Genomic DNA, 17097 nt, shown 5'->3' on the forward strand with positions numbered 1-17097 from the left:
TCCCGCTTTCCGGCGCCGCCGTTTTGATTCCGGAGCAGCGGGGCCGGGGCCGGGGCCGGGCCGGGCCGGGCCGCAGCATGTGAGCCCCGCGGGCCGGGGATGCTCTTCCTGCTCTGCGGCCTGGAGATGGAGAGCCCCGCGCTCGTCATCCGCATCCGCATCCCCGACGGCGGCGCCGTGGACTGGACCGTGCCCTCCGCGCCGCAGCTGCTCTTCAGGGACGTGCTGGTGAGCCACCGCGGGGGGCACCGCGTGACGCTCCGCGCGCTGGTGACGCCACAATCCTTGTCACGCCGCAGCGTGACGCCTCCAGGAATCGCGGCGCCGCCGCAGGTCGTTGCGACGCTGCCAGTGCGAGTATGTGCAAGAGTGCTGCGCATTACTGTGACGCTGCAACGGGTGGTGACACCGCAAGCCATTATCACGCTGCAGCGTTACGCTTCGAATTCTTGCCGCGCTGCAACTTATCCTGACGCTGCCAAGTGCCGCGCTGCTGCAGTGTTACGCTTCACACGAGTGCGACGCCGCGCGTTATCGCGACGCCGCAAATCGTTCTTATGCTGCAAAGCATTGTGACGCCGCACATTATTGTGACACCACAGTGTGACGCCGCAGTGTGATGCTGCACTTTATTGTGACGCTGCAGCGTGACACTGCACATTATTGTGACGCCGCAGTGTGACGCCGCACTTTATTGTGACGCCGCAGTGTGACGCCGCACTTTATTGTGACGCCGCAGTGTGACGCCGCACTTTATTGTGATGCCGCAGCGTGACGCCGCACATTATTGTGACGCCGCAGTGTGATGCTGCACTTTATTGTGACGCTGCAGCGTGACACTGCACATTATTGTGACGCCGCAGTGTGACGCCGCACTTTATTGTGACGCCGCAGTGTGACGCCGCACTTTATTGTGATGCCGCAGCGTGACGCCGCACATTATTGTGACACCGCAGTGTGACACCGCACTTTATTGTGACGCTACACTTTATTGTGACGCTGCAGCGTGACACCACACTTTGTTGTGACGCCGCACTTTGTTGTGACGCCGCAAATTACTGTTACACTGCGGTGGTACATGTCAAATTATTGGGATGCTGCAAATCGTTCTTATGCTGCAAAGTATTGTGACGTTGCAGCGGTACGCTTCAAATGATTGTGACGCTGCAAGTTATTGCGATGTCGCAAATCGTTCTTATGCTGCAAATTATTGTGACACTGCAGCGTTACGCTGCAAGTTATCATGACGCTGCAAATTACTGTGATGTTGCAGTGTTACGCTTCACATGATTGTGACGCTGCAAATCTTTCTTATGCTGCAAATTATTCTGATGCTGCCGGGCATTAACGGCTGCTGGGAACCACTTGTTTGCATACAGAGGGGCTTGAAGTTGTGGCCAAACAATGCTGCTGAAAGGAATCCCTGCTTTTTCCCCCAAAAGCGCTAGGGCTCTGCTCCCTGATGCATGCACTGGTCCCTGCCGTATTGGAAGTGCGGGGCTGTGTGGTTCAGGAGATGTTGTGTCGCCTGTGGGTAGGCAGATGCCGTCAGGCTGCGTGCACTGCGACTTTGTGGAGCTTCATCAGTGTGTGAGGATGGCGTGAAAGGGGCTGAGGCTGGGTCCCGAGGAGGTTGTCGTGTGTAGTGTGTGCGCTGCCTTAGCTCAGGGTATAACCCCCGGGCTGCCCCTAGCCCAGCTCCTAAGTGTGCGCACACACATGTCCAGCCTGAGCACTGGGAGCGAGGCAGCCCGTGAGGCAGGTCCAGCACGGGGGGACACAAAAACGGGCACTGTCCAAATTCCCACCGCAGGGTATTTGTGGCTGACGCAGTAGAAATGCTGCTGCTTTGCAGTCAGCCCGTGCCTTGCTTCCAGCTCTCCACACTTTGAGCTCTTCTGTTCCGTTCGATCGGTCAGACAGCGCCCGACCGCGGCATCCTGGCCTGGCGATGATGGGGAATGGCTTGTTTGGTTAGGTTGTGATGCCAGCAGGGCCTAGTGGTTTCAGATCTGAGACCCGCCGGCGAATGACGGCAGAAGCGCTGTGAGAAGATCAGAGCCAAGAGGGGCAGGAACATGAGGCCAAGGGCCAGAGCGCTGGATCCTTTGTGAGGAGTACAGTCCAATTGCCAGCTGTCTCGGGAGCCTGGGCATCATCCTACGCAGCTCAAGGGTTTCTGGGGTGTCCAGTGTCCAGCAATGGAGGACCCTGAAGAGCACCAGGAGTCATCAACATGCGCTGTGGTCTGCAATGTGGAGGTGGCACTCTGCACCGCGGGGATGAAATCACCCCAGGCGTCCAGGGAGAAAGCCGCAGAGGAGCCCTCCCACCCAGCCAGGTAAGGGCTCTATTCCTGTTGTGTTTAGGGCCTGCCAGACAAACCAGAGCCCGGGGGCTGTTGTGTGCCAGAGGGCAGGCAGAAACCACGTCTGCCTTCATTTGCAGATGCAGGATCCTGCCTTCTCCCTCCATATCTGGCCATGGCATGCATGTTACTCCCAGCTGTCATTTGGGAAACCCTTGCTTTCCTTGAACAAAACAGTGCACAAACAAATGGCAGGAATTATGTACTGAAAGACCGGTGTTAATTCCCACTTCCCCTCTCTTGAGGTGATGTTGAGACAACCAGGAGCATCTCCCTGCAGGCAGTTCACTTTGACCTTTTCTTTACTCCTTTTATCTGAAGCGGTTTAGGAGAACTTACGTGACGCAGACTTTCCAAGCATACCTCCGTGTTTCTGGCCGGTCATGCTTCCCTCTCCCTGCAGCATGCATGACCGTTGCCTGGCAGGTGCTGACTTGCTCCTCGGTCAGCAGGGGATGAAATGCAGCCGGCGCAGGCGCTGTCGGGCTCCCACAGAGGCCTGGGACAGCTGAGTCCTCTTCCCATCAGAAATTTGAAGCTGGCCCGTCTCCTGCAGCGCGGTGTCAGCCTGAGAAACTGTGGAGGAGCACCATGAAAGCAAAATGAGGGGCCACGTGGGTGCCTTCCTGCAACAAAACAGTTGCCCTCTGTACTGCTTTAGAAAAGCTGCGCTCTGATCCAGCACAGCAACTTCATCATTTCAGGCTTTGGGGTCCAGCAGGAGAGCGCTTCCAGGAAATGAAGCCCTTGAGAGAAAACCTTCAATTTAAAGCCTGGTGCGATGTGGGCAGTTCAAGGGGAGACGCTTCATATTTAGGGGGTTTTTTCAGCCTTGACAGAACAACTGATCCACTGTTTCTTTCATTTAAGGGACATCTCAGCAAATGCATCTGAGTCTCCCACCCAGGCATCATCCATCCCAGGGTTCAGGGTTCATCTAGTTGGAAGAAGAGGATGCAGGAGGATCTGCTGATGGGGATACACCGGGACTTCAGCCCCCTCCTGGTACTCAAGCATGAGAGTTAGGAGCCGGACGTCTGGTCCTAGGCCGCTGCAGTGATCAGGGAGTGAGAGGAGCACAATGTCGGTGGCTCTTCATTAAAGCCTCTGCTAAGCTAGTTTCGACCTGGCTCCTGCTGGCCCAACGCCATTGCCGTCTGCTCCTGGCTGTCACCGTGCTCTTTGCTCACACAGCCATGGCTCATGGAGCAAAGGCTTTAATGGAGAGCCACTGACAGCGGTCATCTGGCTTTTCCCATCTACCACATCACGCTGCCCAGGGTCTCGGGTTAGCCGGGGTGCTAAGGAGGTGGCCGTGGTCTGGTTACCCTTACTGCTTCCCTCTCCGGCATGGCTGATGGCGTGTGGAGAAGTTCCCTGATCAGGACCACTTGCTTTTCATCCAACCTGCCAGAGCTCCCTGTGTGCATGTCCAGACCTACCTGGGATGGCAGAGTTTCACTTCTGTTCACTAGTTGAAGCTGTGTGGTTCGAAATGCAGAACACGATCCCTATAGCTAGGGCAAAGGGGTGCTGCCTCTCCACAGCCGCCATGCATTGCCCATGGCGCTCTCGTCTCGCCTGGAAGCAGTTGCAGCACCAGCTCTTCCTGCAGTTCAGTGCTCGATAGATGTGAGCTGTGATCGAGCAGAAGCGTTCCAGTTCACTGCAACGTGAGGGTGAACCAGCTTGGGCAGCAGAAGTGGTTGCCTTTGATCATCGCCTTGATCAGACCTACTGCAAGGTTTTGGATCTCAGCATCCTCTGTTGTATTAAGTAGTCTGGCAGCCATGACAAGTGCTGTGCGCTTAACCATTGCTTTGGACACTGGATTGCTTCTAGTCGCAACCCCAGAAGGGAGACTGATTTGCCCTGTTCAGCTGGGACCCAGCGGGTGTGCTTTCAAGGTTTGGTGCTCACCATTGCCACGTTGCAGTCCTCTGGTGTATCCACTTCTGAAGTGTGACCTGTTCAGAGCAGGAGCAAAAAGCATTAATAAATTCTTAACTATGTCAAATACCCTGGTCTGTCTGGGTGTGTTTAATGAGCAAGCCGGGTCAGTACGTTCCTTTTTATGTGGTTATCGCTGCCCCAGCAATTAACAAATGACTGAAGCCTCTTCTAGCTGCAAGAGCACAGTAGACCCAGCTGGCGACATTACTGCAGCAAGGGGATGGGTGACGAAGCCTGGATTGGGACAGCGTCCTTGTGAAGTAGCAGTGATCTTCACCCGGACCATGGACAGGGTGAAGGGTAAACAGCAGAGGAGATGCACTTTGGTTGGAGGATGTCATTTTCCCCCAGGGTGGGTTTGATTTAAATCACTGGTCAGGAAGTCTCCATTTAATCATTGTTTTCTACAAAAAGTGCGTTCTTCTTGTTTGATATCCGTTATTCGTTTAACTTCTTGGAAATTTGCACTTTTAGAGAGAGGTAAGGGCTTGGCTGTGTGTACACAAACGGGCAGAGACAAGAGAGCTGATGGGTGGGTAATCGGGTCTGCTCTTGCTCACCTCCATATCCTGCTGTTAACAAGGATGTGATCTCTGGAGACGACAAAATCTCCCTCTGCCCGAAGAAGGGCATTTTTGCCTGAAAGCTCGCAAAGAACAATTTTTCCACCTACTTAGTTGGTCTAAGAAAAGAGATCACATCTACCCAAAGAGCCTTGTCTGCCTGTGATCTCTGGAGACACAAATCCATGGTTTGAGAACTGAAACTCAGCATGACAGAGATGCTTAATGGGATTTTCTAGAGGGAGCACCGAGTCCCATTGGGTAGAGCGGTTTTCTTTCATCTTTACTAATCCTTAGAGGAGCCTCTGGGAACCCCAGGAGATCGGGCTCCTAACCTAGTCTATGGCCTGTTGTGACCTATTTATAAAACTTTTCTAAAAAAGGTTACATGAATATATTGCCTCAAATAGTATATAACTAGAAGTTATAATCCCTATCCCATGATGATATCTGTGAGGTCCAACATATCTTAAATTAAAGCTGTCTTTATATAGGTTTTTTTAATAAAAGCATCTTAGCAGAAAATTTGATTAAATAAAATCTAATATAAATAAAAACATCCCATGTTTTAATATATATTTATTTAAATTGTTGATTTTTTGCTACCCTGCTTTCCCCTTCTTCCCCGTGTCCCTTCTGGTCCAGGATGTAGGAATATGATGCATTTCTCTCTCTCTCTCTGCACCTGTCACCATCTGGAGCAGATTTGGGTTGCCCATAGCATGGCCATGAATCAAATCAGCACAACTGTTTGGCCCCAAATATCCTTCCCTCCCCCCTTCCTCCCCTTGGGTTTGCGGAGTGCAACCTGCTCCAGTGACCCAGATAGGGACATACGTACTGCAAATGTGTGTAGGCAGCACCGTCGTATCCCAGCTTGTCCAGAAGCCTGAACCTTTGAGGATGTAGTTAGAAACAGGAGAGCACCAAGGGATGTTCCCTTTGCTTTGCCTGAGTTGCTGCAGCCTCAGGGAAACTGCGGTCGCTTGAGGAAAGCTGAGTTATCCTTGTGGGCATCCCTGACTACGCTTGAGCTGGGGTAATAGAGGTGAGGGTGTACCTCGAGTGTGCACCCTCAACACAAGGGAGCTGTCGAGACGCACCTCTAGGCGTGGCACACATGGAAACGCCATCAGGCTGGTGAGCACTGGGTGCTGTGGGAGCTTTTAATTTTTTTAAAAGGGGGTGATTTTTTTTTGACAAGTTAACATCTTGGGGACCTAAAGCATTTTGCAAACATATGGGAATCGAGCCTTGCTGTATTGCAGCAGGTAGGCAAGAGCACAGCCACACCTTGTTGCACGGGGAGGGAAACTGAGGCACAAAACTGCCCAATGTCTGGCCCAAGGGCATATAGTGACCCACCGGGGGTAGTGGAGTTATGGTCCGGGAGTTGTAACATGCAGTACACCGCTCTGCACACACAGATACATCCCCATTAGGTTTCATATTCAATTGCTCAAATCCTAGCTGAGGGTTTCCTCTGGGCAGAGCTCTGATAATTAACCAAGTGGCATGTAGCAGATCCGCAGGGTTAAGAGGTTACCTAAACCGTGCTTGTCCCTTAGATGTGGGACTGTGCACGTGTGTAAAATGGGGCATGTACGCAAGGTCGTGGGTTGCATTCTTGCAAAGGTGAGGGTTTGCAACGCAGCCGGGGGACTGCAGTGCCAGTCTGCTCCCGTCATCGCTGCAGCTTTGACACCAAACGGCTCCACTTCTCCAGTCAGCTACATGAGCCTGCCGATGTGCTCCAGGACAGAGAAGTGACGCTTGTCCTTCGTTCACCAACCTGCTGTGAATAAAGAGGGCTGTGAACTGCCCCGATAACTGGGAAGAGTTGGGGTCTCCGTGCCGATCATTGGACGTTTCCTCTGTATATCCAGCTCCAGGCTTTGAGGTTATCAATGACCGGATCTGTTTTAAGGATCTTTCATCGGGTTGCCATGACTGGCTGATTTGTCTGTCTTTGTTCATCTGGATCGTACCCTTTGCCCCAGGGCTTGAGCGCCTGGAGGGCTGGTAGAAAAGGGCCTAAGGCTCCTTTGGCGCTGATGTGAATTCCTGCACGGAGCTGCACCTGTCGGCAAGGAGAGTGAGTCCTGGCAGCGGCAGCAATACTTGCACTGTGGTTAAAAAGGCATGGTTTTAAAGTTTCAGCTTCCTTGTCACCAAGATACAAATGGTTTTACCATCTGACTGCAGATCAGCTTTGATAGATTTCCTTTTTCATCTACCATTACCTGCATCTTTCCTCTCTCTCCACTGTTAATGGCCCTCTGTTTTGTTAGATAACGCATTAGTTATTCTTGGTCATCGATCTCTTGTTGTCTGCACGAGTTGCAGGAGTTTATGGTTTGTGACCTCTGCCGGGTGTCTGTGCGAACATCACCGACGATGAGAGCCTGCTGGAAGTTCGGCTGGCATTACGAGTCTGTGTTAGTGAAGGGTCCCCCAGGTGTCCACGTACATTGGTGCTTCCGCACAGCAGGTGAAAAGACATTTTGGACACCAGATTGGTTTCGTGATTAGATCTTCAAAAATGTTGGTGTTTTCGTTTGGTCCGATTCAGCAACAAGATCGGGTGCTGGACGGAGCCGAATCGGTTCCTGTTTAATTTGTTACGAAGCTGGGTGGTGGTATGTTTTACTCGTACTGTCCTGAGCTTCCTGAATTTGGATGATCTCGCCTCGTTTTTTTTCACATCCTACTGCATTGTACACTCGGGCGTTGGCAGGTCTTCCAGGCGGACTCAGAGTTGTTGGCAGCTCTGGGGTGTGGGCGTCTCTCGCTGGCTGCGCCTTCCCACCTCTCCCAGGTTCGTGCAGCAAAATCCATGCGAACTTCTAGATCCGTTGACTGCAAACTTCTGCATGCACGGGCTCCTCTTAGTTTACCAGTAGGTTTATTTACCAATTAAAGCAAACTCAATTGAATGTTGCTATGCAGGGACTCACACTGTTTAACTAAATGGATATTAAAACAGTGTTAGTTAAATCAGGGGAAGTGTTATGTTTGGAGAAGGTCTTATTTCCTTGCATAGAGTTTGTATAGTTAGACTGTCATCTCTTTGAGACAGAAGCTACATCTTTTTTTACTGTTGTGCCAAGCACCTGCAGGGCTCTAGAAATAATTAAGCCCAAAGACTTCCGTTAATACTACATTGAGTTTTGCATTGCCTAAATATTTGTGATTTTCTTTCTTTGGTTGTTCAACGTTATGCTTTCCATGGATTTATTAAGTTACCTGCATTGTGCATCCTTTGTTTTTTTAGGCATCTCTTTTGCAACTTAACCTGTAATCTTTTAAGTCGGTTTATTTAAATACATAAGATGAGAAAGCAGGAATAGAAAGTTTTAGAGATGCAATATGGTCCAGTTGACTTTTGGGAAAACTTTTATGGTTGCATTTTCTGCCTTTTCATTACATTCATTCTCTGCATATTGTGTGTTACTTTTTGGTTCAAATACTTAGAGCTAAAAGAGAAACAAACCAAAACCCCCCACCCTCTGAAGAAGTGTAAATGTACATACCGTGATAAATATATTTGCTTTAATTTCTAATCAGCTCCTGACATGGTGAGGGGAAGCTGTTGTGGGATGAGACACCAGGCAGCAGCAAGGGGGGGAAAATCATACTGTGCATTTATGCCATACTCCAGCATGACCTAGTGCAAGCTTGCAATGGCTCACAGCAGCGTATAGGGTATGGGTGAGAGTTAAATTTGAATTGAACTTCCCCTGTTTTTTGAATGGCTCCTTTGTGTTGCAGAGGTAAGCAAAGCTTCCCATGTTTGGTCTCATGCAAGAAAAGCAGAATGCAATGGCATACCAACTGCCAATAAAAATACTTGACACAAAAATGCACTATTTGGAGAAGAAGTGTGCGACGCCTGCAGAAATTCCCTGGTTCTCGATTGCATCCTCCGTAGAGAATTTGCTTCAGTCCTAAGAATATTGTAGTGGAAGAAATCTGGGCAAGGGAACAAGGGCTTTTTCAAACAAAGCAGCCTGTCCTGTGTGGCTAGAAAAGACTTGCACTGTTTGGCTTGTTCAGATAACGTGTTGGGTTAGTTTGGACCGGTTCTGAATGGCAGGACTTGCACTTCCATTCAAACGAAAAATGTTGGCCCCACTGGTTGGGGAGATGCTCTTGCACGTACATCGGGGCAGCGCTGCAGAGTGAGCCTGCGACACGGCAGCCGGCGCATCTGCTCTTGCTCAAAGCTTCCCTATGCAGCAACTGCAGATCCCAGGCGACTGTCCCCAAACCTGTCCAGATTGGTGGTGGTCTGCTCTTTCCTGAGCAGCAATCAGAGGCACAATCTGAGGCTGGAGGGGGAGGATGAAACCAAAAACTAGAGGCCCCCCTCTTCCAATCGGCCAGCATGGTCTGGGGTGGAAGGACAGAGGGAGGGCTCGTTCTCATGTAACCTCCTTTTAGGTAGCCTTGAAGCAGTACGCAGGAATCTGCATGCCCCAAGGATAAAATAAACTCTATAAACTGCAAGACCAGGCAGTGCAGAATCGCTGCTCTGAAGTCCGGATCAAGCGATTCAAGGCGTTTATTCCCTCTGCGTGGTGGTGGGGGGGGGACAGAAGGAAACCACCATTGCAGACGACTTGGTTTTGTGCTAAATGTTTGTGGTTAGGAGTTTGAGGTGTAGGGTCCCGAAGATTTTTTAAATTTTATTTTCAAGGAGCAGCTCGTTTGAATTTTCACTCTGAAACATCTTGAGTGCTTCCCAATAGCATATGACTAATTCTGTCCTGTATCGTTGTTTAGGATGTCATCGGCCAAGTTTTGCCTGATGCAACCACAACGGCATTTGAATGTAAGTATGGCTTGTAAATCCTGTCTCGAGTGTGTCTGGTCCAGGCTCCTCCGCACGCATTATGGAGTTGTCATTTTTTAAATAAATAATGCTTACATACATTATATGTTACAGTTAAATATTTATGCATTAATGCAAGTTTAATGTTGAAACACAGCTAAGTCATATTTTATTATTTAATCACATCTTGAGTGAGCGTATTTCTACAATAAAGCTTTAATTACCAGCGTGACCTTCTCATGCTCTTACTCCTCCCAGCAGTTGCATTGCTTGAATTAAGTGAAAAGTGCTTGTAGGTCTGTGATGGTTGCTTGACATATTAACCCTCGGTTTAAGAAAAAACAAAAGAGCTGCAAATTGGAGATTTTAAGAGAAATATGGTACCGAGTATAGCGCAGTACCTGTCCGGGCAGCCTAGGAAGTTGCTGTATTGAAATCCCAGCTCAGGTATGTTAGGGCCTTTCCTTTGCGAGTCAGTTGACTCTTTATTTTTCAGGCCTTTCTTTTCTATTAGAAAAGCAGCTCTCTTCATATTTCAACATCCTCCGCAGGTTGCCGAGACAGTCGAAGAACAAATGCTTGCTGATAGCTTGTCACATTTAGTCTCATCCATGAGCAGACGTTCCCTCCTCTTGCGCGCGACGAGCAGTGTCAGAAGGTGTCTTGTGCGCAGGGCACGTCCGGCAGTAGTGGGGTGACTGCCTCTAGCTTCAGGTCGGTCATTTCCTTGCGTCTGCAAAGACGATGCGGTTGCGAGGCTAGACTGGGAAGCGTGGTACAGGGGTTGAAGTCCTGAAGCCTCCTGATTTCGGAGCACGGGCATTATTTAAATAACAAAATCGGAGGTCTGAGAGAGGAGTGGCTCTGATGAGCACTGGAGCCTGTGCTTTCCTTGCTCTAACGAACTAGGGAAGCTCTAAAAATGCAGCAAAATCTCCCCCCCCCAACCTCTCCTGCCATAGATTAAATCCTCAAGAGATGCTGTGTTTCTAGTTTTCTGTCCTTCCTACAGGTGTCAGGTAGCTTGCCTTTTATCTATATTCTCCCTATTTCTTGGTGACGGTGAGAGCCAACTGCAGTTCTTTGCAGAGAAGGGACGAGAGTCGTGGGGAAACACGCCTTCCTTAATTATTGGGCAGCACGTTGACCCGCTGCAGGGAGCCACCGATATCTGAGGAATGAATGACTTGCGTCCCCTCCAAACTCCAGGTTGTATTTGTCCATATTTCGCCTGTACCTAATGTGGACGAATAAGCTGCAATACTGCTGCGATTGAAGTCTGTAGTCAAGTTCTCGTTGGAGCCCTAGCTGCAGATTTGCCTGTTTTATTATCCCTCTTTGCATCCTGTTCATCGCTGTGGCTCTTGTCACCGTGTTTTCCCGAGAAGAACCGGCAGCGAAGGGCTCCCGTCCTTGTATGCCACTAGGAATAAGACCGAAGGCTGTAGCTTCCCCGAGGGCAAGGAGCCGTCCCTTCGCTCGGGTCTAATACTTATTTGATGAGTGTTGCGTGTGCAGTTTGTGCTAGAGGGAAGATTCCCCCTGTTTTCTGCACGAGGCCTTTCCCTAGCAGAGATGGGGCTACAAAAAGAGCTGTAGTGGGCTGGACCTGGCCTGCGAGCGGCGATACTGGAGGCAGCCTGCGAGAGCCAGGGCTCTTCTTCGCTCTCCATCATTTGATCCAAGGCCTGGGAGGTTGGCGGCACCCTGCTTCGTGAGCCCTCGACTGCTGTGTGTAGCTTCTGAGTTCATGTTGATGGTTTCCATTAATCAGACACCCGGCACCGATGATCGGGGTTTGTTAACCTCTCTTCCCCTGCCGGGGACATTTATCCTGCCCTGAGTCAAAGCTAGGGCTTCCTGCAAGGACCTGAGCAAAACAGGGCTCCAGGCCTTGCCGTTTCGTTTATGATTTGTTATCCCCCCCATCACACACTCACACATCTCCCTCATCTCACATTAGCTTTGTTTGAACTTCATGCACCACTAATAGTCACTGCAATCAGATCAGTAGCCCATATTAATGGGACCATGTGTAGAACTTTCCTGGAAATTCGTATTTCATTGAGTCCTCTAACATCTGCTGCTGTGCTTTCAGCTCGTGTCTCTAGTCTGCCATTTACATCTGCACAGAACAATTCCCCCTGCCATTTCACTGGCAGCTAAAATATGCTATGTATATTGATGCTGGATTTCCTGGTTACTCTCTCCATATCAAACGCCTCCATTTTCCTGGCTCGAAGCTTTGTTCTCACCTGCTCGATGACTTTCTCGGAGGCGGATAATTGCCATCACGCGCGGTCTCTTCCACTGCCTGGTTAGTTATTGCTATCTGCAGCGTGTCTCCTGCCGGTGGCCCCGATGCGGGTTTCACCGTTGCGTTCCACGTGGCTACAAATAAAATCCCGAGCGGCATATGGCCTGTTATGATCCTTTTATCCAAACGCTGCCATTTTGTATATCTGTGACACGCTGCAGATTTTGCGAAGATTGCTTCATAATATTTGTTTACCATCTGCTGCACGCTATTCGGTGTCTTGCTAGGATTTCTTCCTCCATTTTCAGTGACATTAGCAAAATCCAGCTAGTACATAGGCTTTTTGGTTCTACTTTTGCTTCTCTAATGTGCTGGAAAATCATATAGCTGTGCTCTAGGCAAGTGGAGAAGCCTGGAAATCTTTCTGAACCGGCATATCGGATAGAGCCAGTTATGTTTTGGTGGGGTGGACGGCAAAGAGCCTGTGCACTTCAGATGAGAAGTGTAGTCTCTGATTTTTATTTAAAAAAAATAAATCAATGCTCCTGATTTGTTTTACACGCGTTGTCTTTGAATGCCAGATAATTATCTGTCTTTCCTCGGCGTCTGCAGTGTTCCTGTTCCCTTCATAGTCTCGAGGAGGTCTAGCATTAGAAGCGAATCCCGCCTGATCTTGGGGCTACTAGGGTGTTTTCCAAATGGGCTATCAGACTCATTTTTCCTCTATTTGTCACTGCAATTTTTTCCTCTCAAGTCAGGCTTGTTCGCAGTGCTGGCCTCTGCCCCTTTCTCTCTTTAAATACTTTTTTCCTGGTCTATTTTTGTCCCTTTATTACCTCTGTTCCCAGCATTTTCTTTGTGGCCACTGTTCTAACAGCGGCTTCTCTCTCGCTGGCACGGCTACAGTTTTGTTCTCAGCCAAATAGCATGTCAACCCCTCCCCTTTGCCTCTAATGTTTTCAGGCAAGGAAACATTCAGTCTCATCTCACTAACTCTTCCTAATCTTTTCATCGTTCATGACTTGCTGGCTGCAGGCTGGTAACCCTAGCGAGTATTTTTAGCAACCTGGCAGCTTACCAGTTAAATTTCCAGGCATCGGCTCTGTTGCAGAAGGTGGTGGTGCCATCCTTTCAACAGCCATCTTGCCAATGACTGGTGCTTCTGCTCCACTAAATGCATGCATTCGAGCCCCGCCGGTGTTTTCAGTTGCACACTTTTCCTCTTACTCATTTAACGCTCTTTCTTCTTTTTCCCCCCGCTTTTGGAGTTGCTCTCCCTCCAGCTCGTTAAAGCTTTGCAATGATCTTCTTGCATTTCAAAAGCAAGCTGAACAAAGTCCTTTGCCCGGCTGATTTGGATCTGGCCTGGAACGAATGTGCGTAATCGTGAGCCGAGGTGATTTTTCACCCGAGGAAAGAGCAGCACGTTTTGTGTCGTTATGTGCTAAGGCTTTCATGTTAACAGGGGCAAAAAGGAGTTGAGACCCCCAGATCCCATCAACTTCCAGTGAGAGCCACATGCCTCAGTTTCTTGAATGATAGCAAAGTGGAGCTGGAAAGGACCTTAAGAGGTCATTTAGTCCAACCTTTGCCTGAGGCAGAATCATCTCTATCCAAACCATCCTATACCAATTCGTTGTCTGACGTGACGCAACACAAGACAAAACACCCTAACCGTCCCCAGGTAAAGCCGGGGGGAATGGTGGTCAGCATCTTGCTGCTGTAAAGGATGTTAAAAATACACTTGAGATCCCAGGTCTCTACCATACCCTGCCACTGCAGAGGACGGCAAAACCCCTGCAGTCTGCACCAGTCTGACCATAGGGTAAAACTCCTTCCTGACCCCAATCTGTCTGATCCCGGGCAGAGGGCCAAGACCCTCTTGCCAGGAATTTCAGGTTTTAAGTCCCAGCGGCACAGCCCAGTCCCCATCCCCAGCCTGGGCTGCATCAACACCCACTTTTGAGGAAGAGTTTAAAAAAAACCCACTGCAACAAAAAAGCAACCCCTGTGACACACACAGTAGCAGGAGGGGGAAAAAAAAATGCTTTCCCAGTCCCATGCATGTGTATCCCAGAAATGCTGCATATATGAGCTGCCTGCAGTGGGCATCACCAGCCTAAAACGATGCATTCATTTGATACTGCCACCCTTAAACTGCTTTGGCTAAAAACAGTTTTAAAAGGCCACCAGACCTGGTGGGAAAGTCTAGCTTGCAAACCTGGGGAAATACGTGCCAAAGGAACGCTGTATCTTCAAAGTACCAACTTCAGCGTTGCTTACATTGCGGCAATCAGAAATGGGGGAAAAAAACAGCAAAAAGGGAAATTAGTTTTAAAAAAAATAAAGCATAACCCACCGTTTTGCTTTGGATTGAGAGAAGGGCCTTCCAGCGTGTCTGGTTACTGCGTAGCTCCGTGTGCGGTAGCGGCTGAGCGTTCCCAACCGTTAGCCGAGATCAGAAGACGCATTCCTACGTTAGATCTTAATTAGTGTTTTAAAATGCTTTGCTGTGCTGAAGCCCTGCTGCACCTTCTTGTGTTTTCCTGTCTCCCCAGTACGACCGCAGCATCTTTCCTTACGGCACAAGGTACGCCGCACTGGTGCCCGAGTGCCGGTTCCAGAGCTGCGACCACGTTGCATTGCTGTTCATGCACCGTGCGCTCTCTTCACCCACGTTCACGCAGTGCTCAAATCTGTACACTACATTTGGTGCTAGTCTAAACTGATGGGCATGTAAATAGGGACATATTTGATGCTACTGTATTATTATGCATGGTAGAAACCTGTGCTTTGCTGTCAGGGAGCTGCAAGAAGGGAAGAGAGTAACAGGACCCGTGAGCGTCCAGGGGGAAGGAATAAGCTGAAGCACACGGGGTTTTACAATAAGAGGAAGGGTGCGTGGTAGAGCAGATTCCACTGTTGGTTTATCTGGTGGAATATCAATAGCTGTGGAAACCAAACTCCACGGTCAAGGGTGTAGACACATTAAGGAACTGCTCCACCTCGCTCTGCATTTAGTGAGTGTCACCAGAATGACTCGGTGCGCTCGTGTAAGGAGTAATCTGCTGTGCCGAAGTCTCTGATTTCATGGAGAGAGTCTGATAGCATCGTAAACTGCACGAGAGCAAAGTTTTACGTGCTTTGCTCATGGCCCCTGTCTTCAGATGCGACGATCGCCTCTGTGTGTGTGTGTCCAGGAGGCTGTTGGTGAACCTGGTTTAGGAGCATCCTTCTGCCCTCCTCTTCCTCTTGACACTGGAGATCCTTCGGGTCCTGGGTCTTGCTGCCTTTGTTTGTGCCACCTTACATTTCCAAGTTCCAGGCGGCGAGGACGATACGTGCAGTCGTGTCAGGGTTATTTATATAATTGCCGAACTTTCTGCTTATTTGTGTTGGTTTGGAAATGGTCAGTTGTTCGCGTTAAATAAGCAAGCAACGTTTGGCTCGTCAAAATTCAAAAAGTAAATGTCTTGCTTCATTTTTAATAAACGTTATACTTTTTTTCCTCCCCCGCTTCCCAGATGAAGATGAGGATGGTGATCGGATTACTGTTCGAAGTGACGAAGAAATGAAAGCCATGCTGTCTTACGTAGGTATACTGTAACAAACGGTGACGTTTTCATGCTCATCCGTTGTGCTGTGTTTTTGTGCACTTGTCTGCTTGTATCAACGCATTGAAGTAAGCTATAGTGTTCATAGTATATTCTTTTAATATATTTAGGTATTTTGAAAAAAAAAATCACGTGAGAGTTGTGGGTGTGCTTCACAATTTTAAAAAGACTTGTACACTTACTGATCATATGATGAACATTAAGAATAATGCATCTTAATGACTTTTGCATTAGGTATAGTGCAGGCTAAATGGACTATCAATTTCTTGTATTTTTTATGCAGTACTTAAAGTAACGGCTCATTAAAAATGAACCCCTGGGCTCTAAAAATTTTTCAAAATCTACTTTCATCTGGAGACTATTTTACCCCTCCTAACAGAAGAGTTACATTGTAGCTGCAGGCTCAATATGCATAGAAGATTTAAAGATAGACTTTCTGGGGGTTTTTTTATATCTACAAAATGTGAAACCACAGAGTTACTTATTGAATGGAAATAATTTGAATATGGCTAAAAGACTTATCTTTCCTATTGCAAATGTAACTGAAAAACTCCATTTAACATTTACTTTCAAAGGAAATGGATAAACATGAAAATAACTGATGTTTTTTATGAATATTTTCTTCTAAGTTGGGAATCGAGCGGGAGCTTCTCCTAAAACGCACTTTTCTGGCAAAAGATTTATTTTATATTCCATTTTATTTGTTAGCTTTGAACACGGCTCAGTCAACTGCCGTGAACTGCTGACCTACCCGTCATTGAGTGAAGATGCTTCTTGTGCGGGCTGTAATGTGTTTTAGCTTTGTTTGGCTCTTAAAAATGTACAGGTTGCTCTTTGTGGTTCCCAAGGCTTGTATTAGATGGCAGCTACTTTTCCTAAGGTGGAAGAGGCGTGTCTCTACCTGTCCTTTGTGACTATAAAATATTTACTAGCTAAAGTGCCTTATCTTCTCCAGAGGTGTTAAAAAGGAACAAAAACTGAGTGTGAATTTGAATAGACGGTCTTGTAAAGTACTGATAGATGTTCCCCCACTGCATTTTGTGACGGCGTGCGTGGTGTGATGAGAGACGAGCTCTTGCACAGTCGTGCAATGTCTTATTTCTTTGCTATTACCATCGCCTCTTGCTTGGCTCAGGAGCTGGCAAGTCCAGCGTGCTCAGCTCTGCAAACCCGCGGCACGCAGGACCTGCCCCACGATACAATTCCCGGACAAGGGACAAAGGTGGCAGATTTCAAGGAACCGCTGGGTCAGCGTGACCGGCACTACTCGGCACTAGCAACCTAACTGTTGGCAAGCTCTTGTACGCTTTGTGGCGAGGAGAGTTAAAAGTTCATATTCAAATTACCGCTCCAGTCCAGCGTCCCCTGTTTTTGAAGGGTCTTCGCAGCCGGATCGCTTTGAGAAACGGACGTCGCGTGGTTCTGCCTGCTTTTATAACAAAATATATAACATGCCTAGAACCGTTTATAGCAAAGGAAGTGCAGAGTGAAACGGCTTTGCAGTCTTT

The 17097-nt window shown here is 48.6% G+C and overlaps 1 protein-coding gene and 1 long non-coding RNA gene across 3 annotated transcripts in view; both read left to right on the plus strand.

Moving 5' to 3' along the window:
- The first annotated feature begins 6 nt into the window (after window positions 1-6).
- MAP2K5 (mitogen-activated protein kinase kinase 5) overlaps window positions 7-17097 on the plus strand; it is a 182766-nt gene continuing 165675 nt past the window's right edge. For both annotated transcript variants that reach the window (XM_006033317.2, XM_025215098.1), the window contains exons 1-3: window positions 7-228; window positions 9670-9718; window positions 15500-15567. In XM_006033317.2, the coding sequence (XP_006033379.1) occupies window positions 100-228; window positions 9670-9718; window positions 15500-15567 (246 nt within the window). In that variant the 5' untranslated portion in view covers window positions 7-99. The remainder of the gene's footprint in view (window positions 229-9669; window positions 9719-15499; window positions 15568-17097) is intronic.
- Window positions 229-4377, plus strand: LOC112551847. The gene is made up of 4 exons (XR_003096157.1): window positions 229-357; window positions 1979-2341; window positions 2690-3144; window positions 3239-4377. It is a non-coding gene; the product is annotated as an uncharacterized LOC112551847 (long non-coding RNA).

The sequence above is a fragment of the Alligator sinensis genome, unplaced genomic scaffold (assembly GCF_000455745.1).
Source record: "Alligator sinensis unplaced genomic scaffold, ASM45574v1 scaffold1423_1, whole genome shotgun sequence".
Lineage (NCBI taxonomy): Eukaryota > Metazoa > Chordata > Crocodylia > Alligatoridae > Alligator > Alligator sinensis.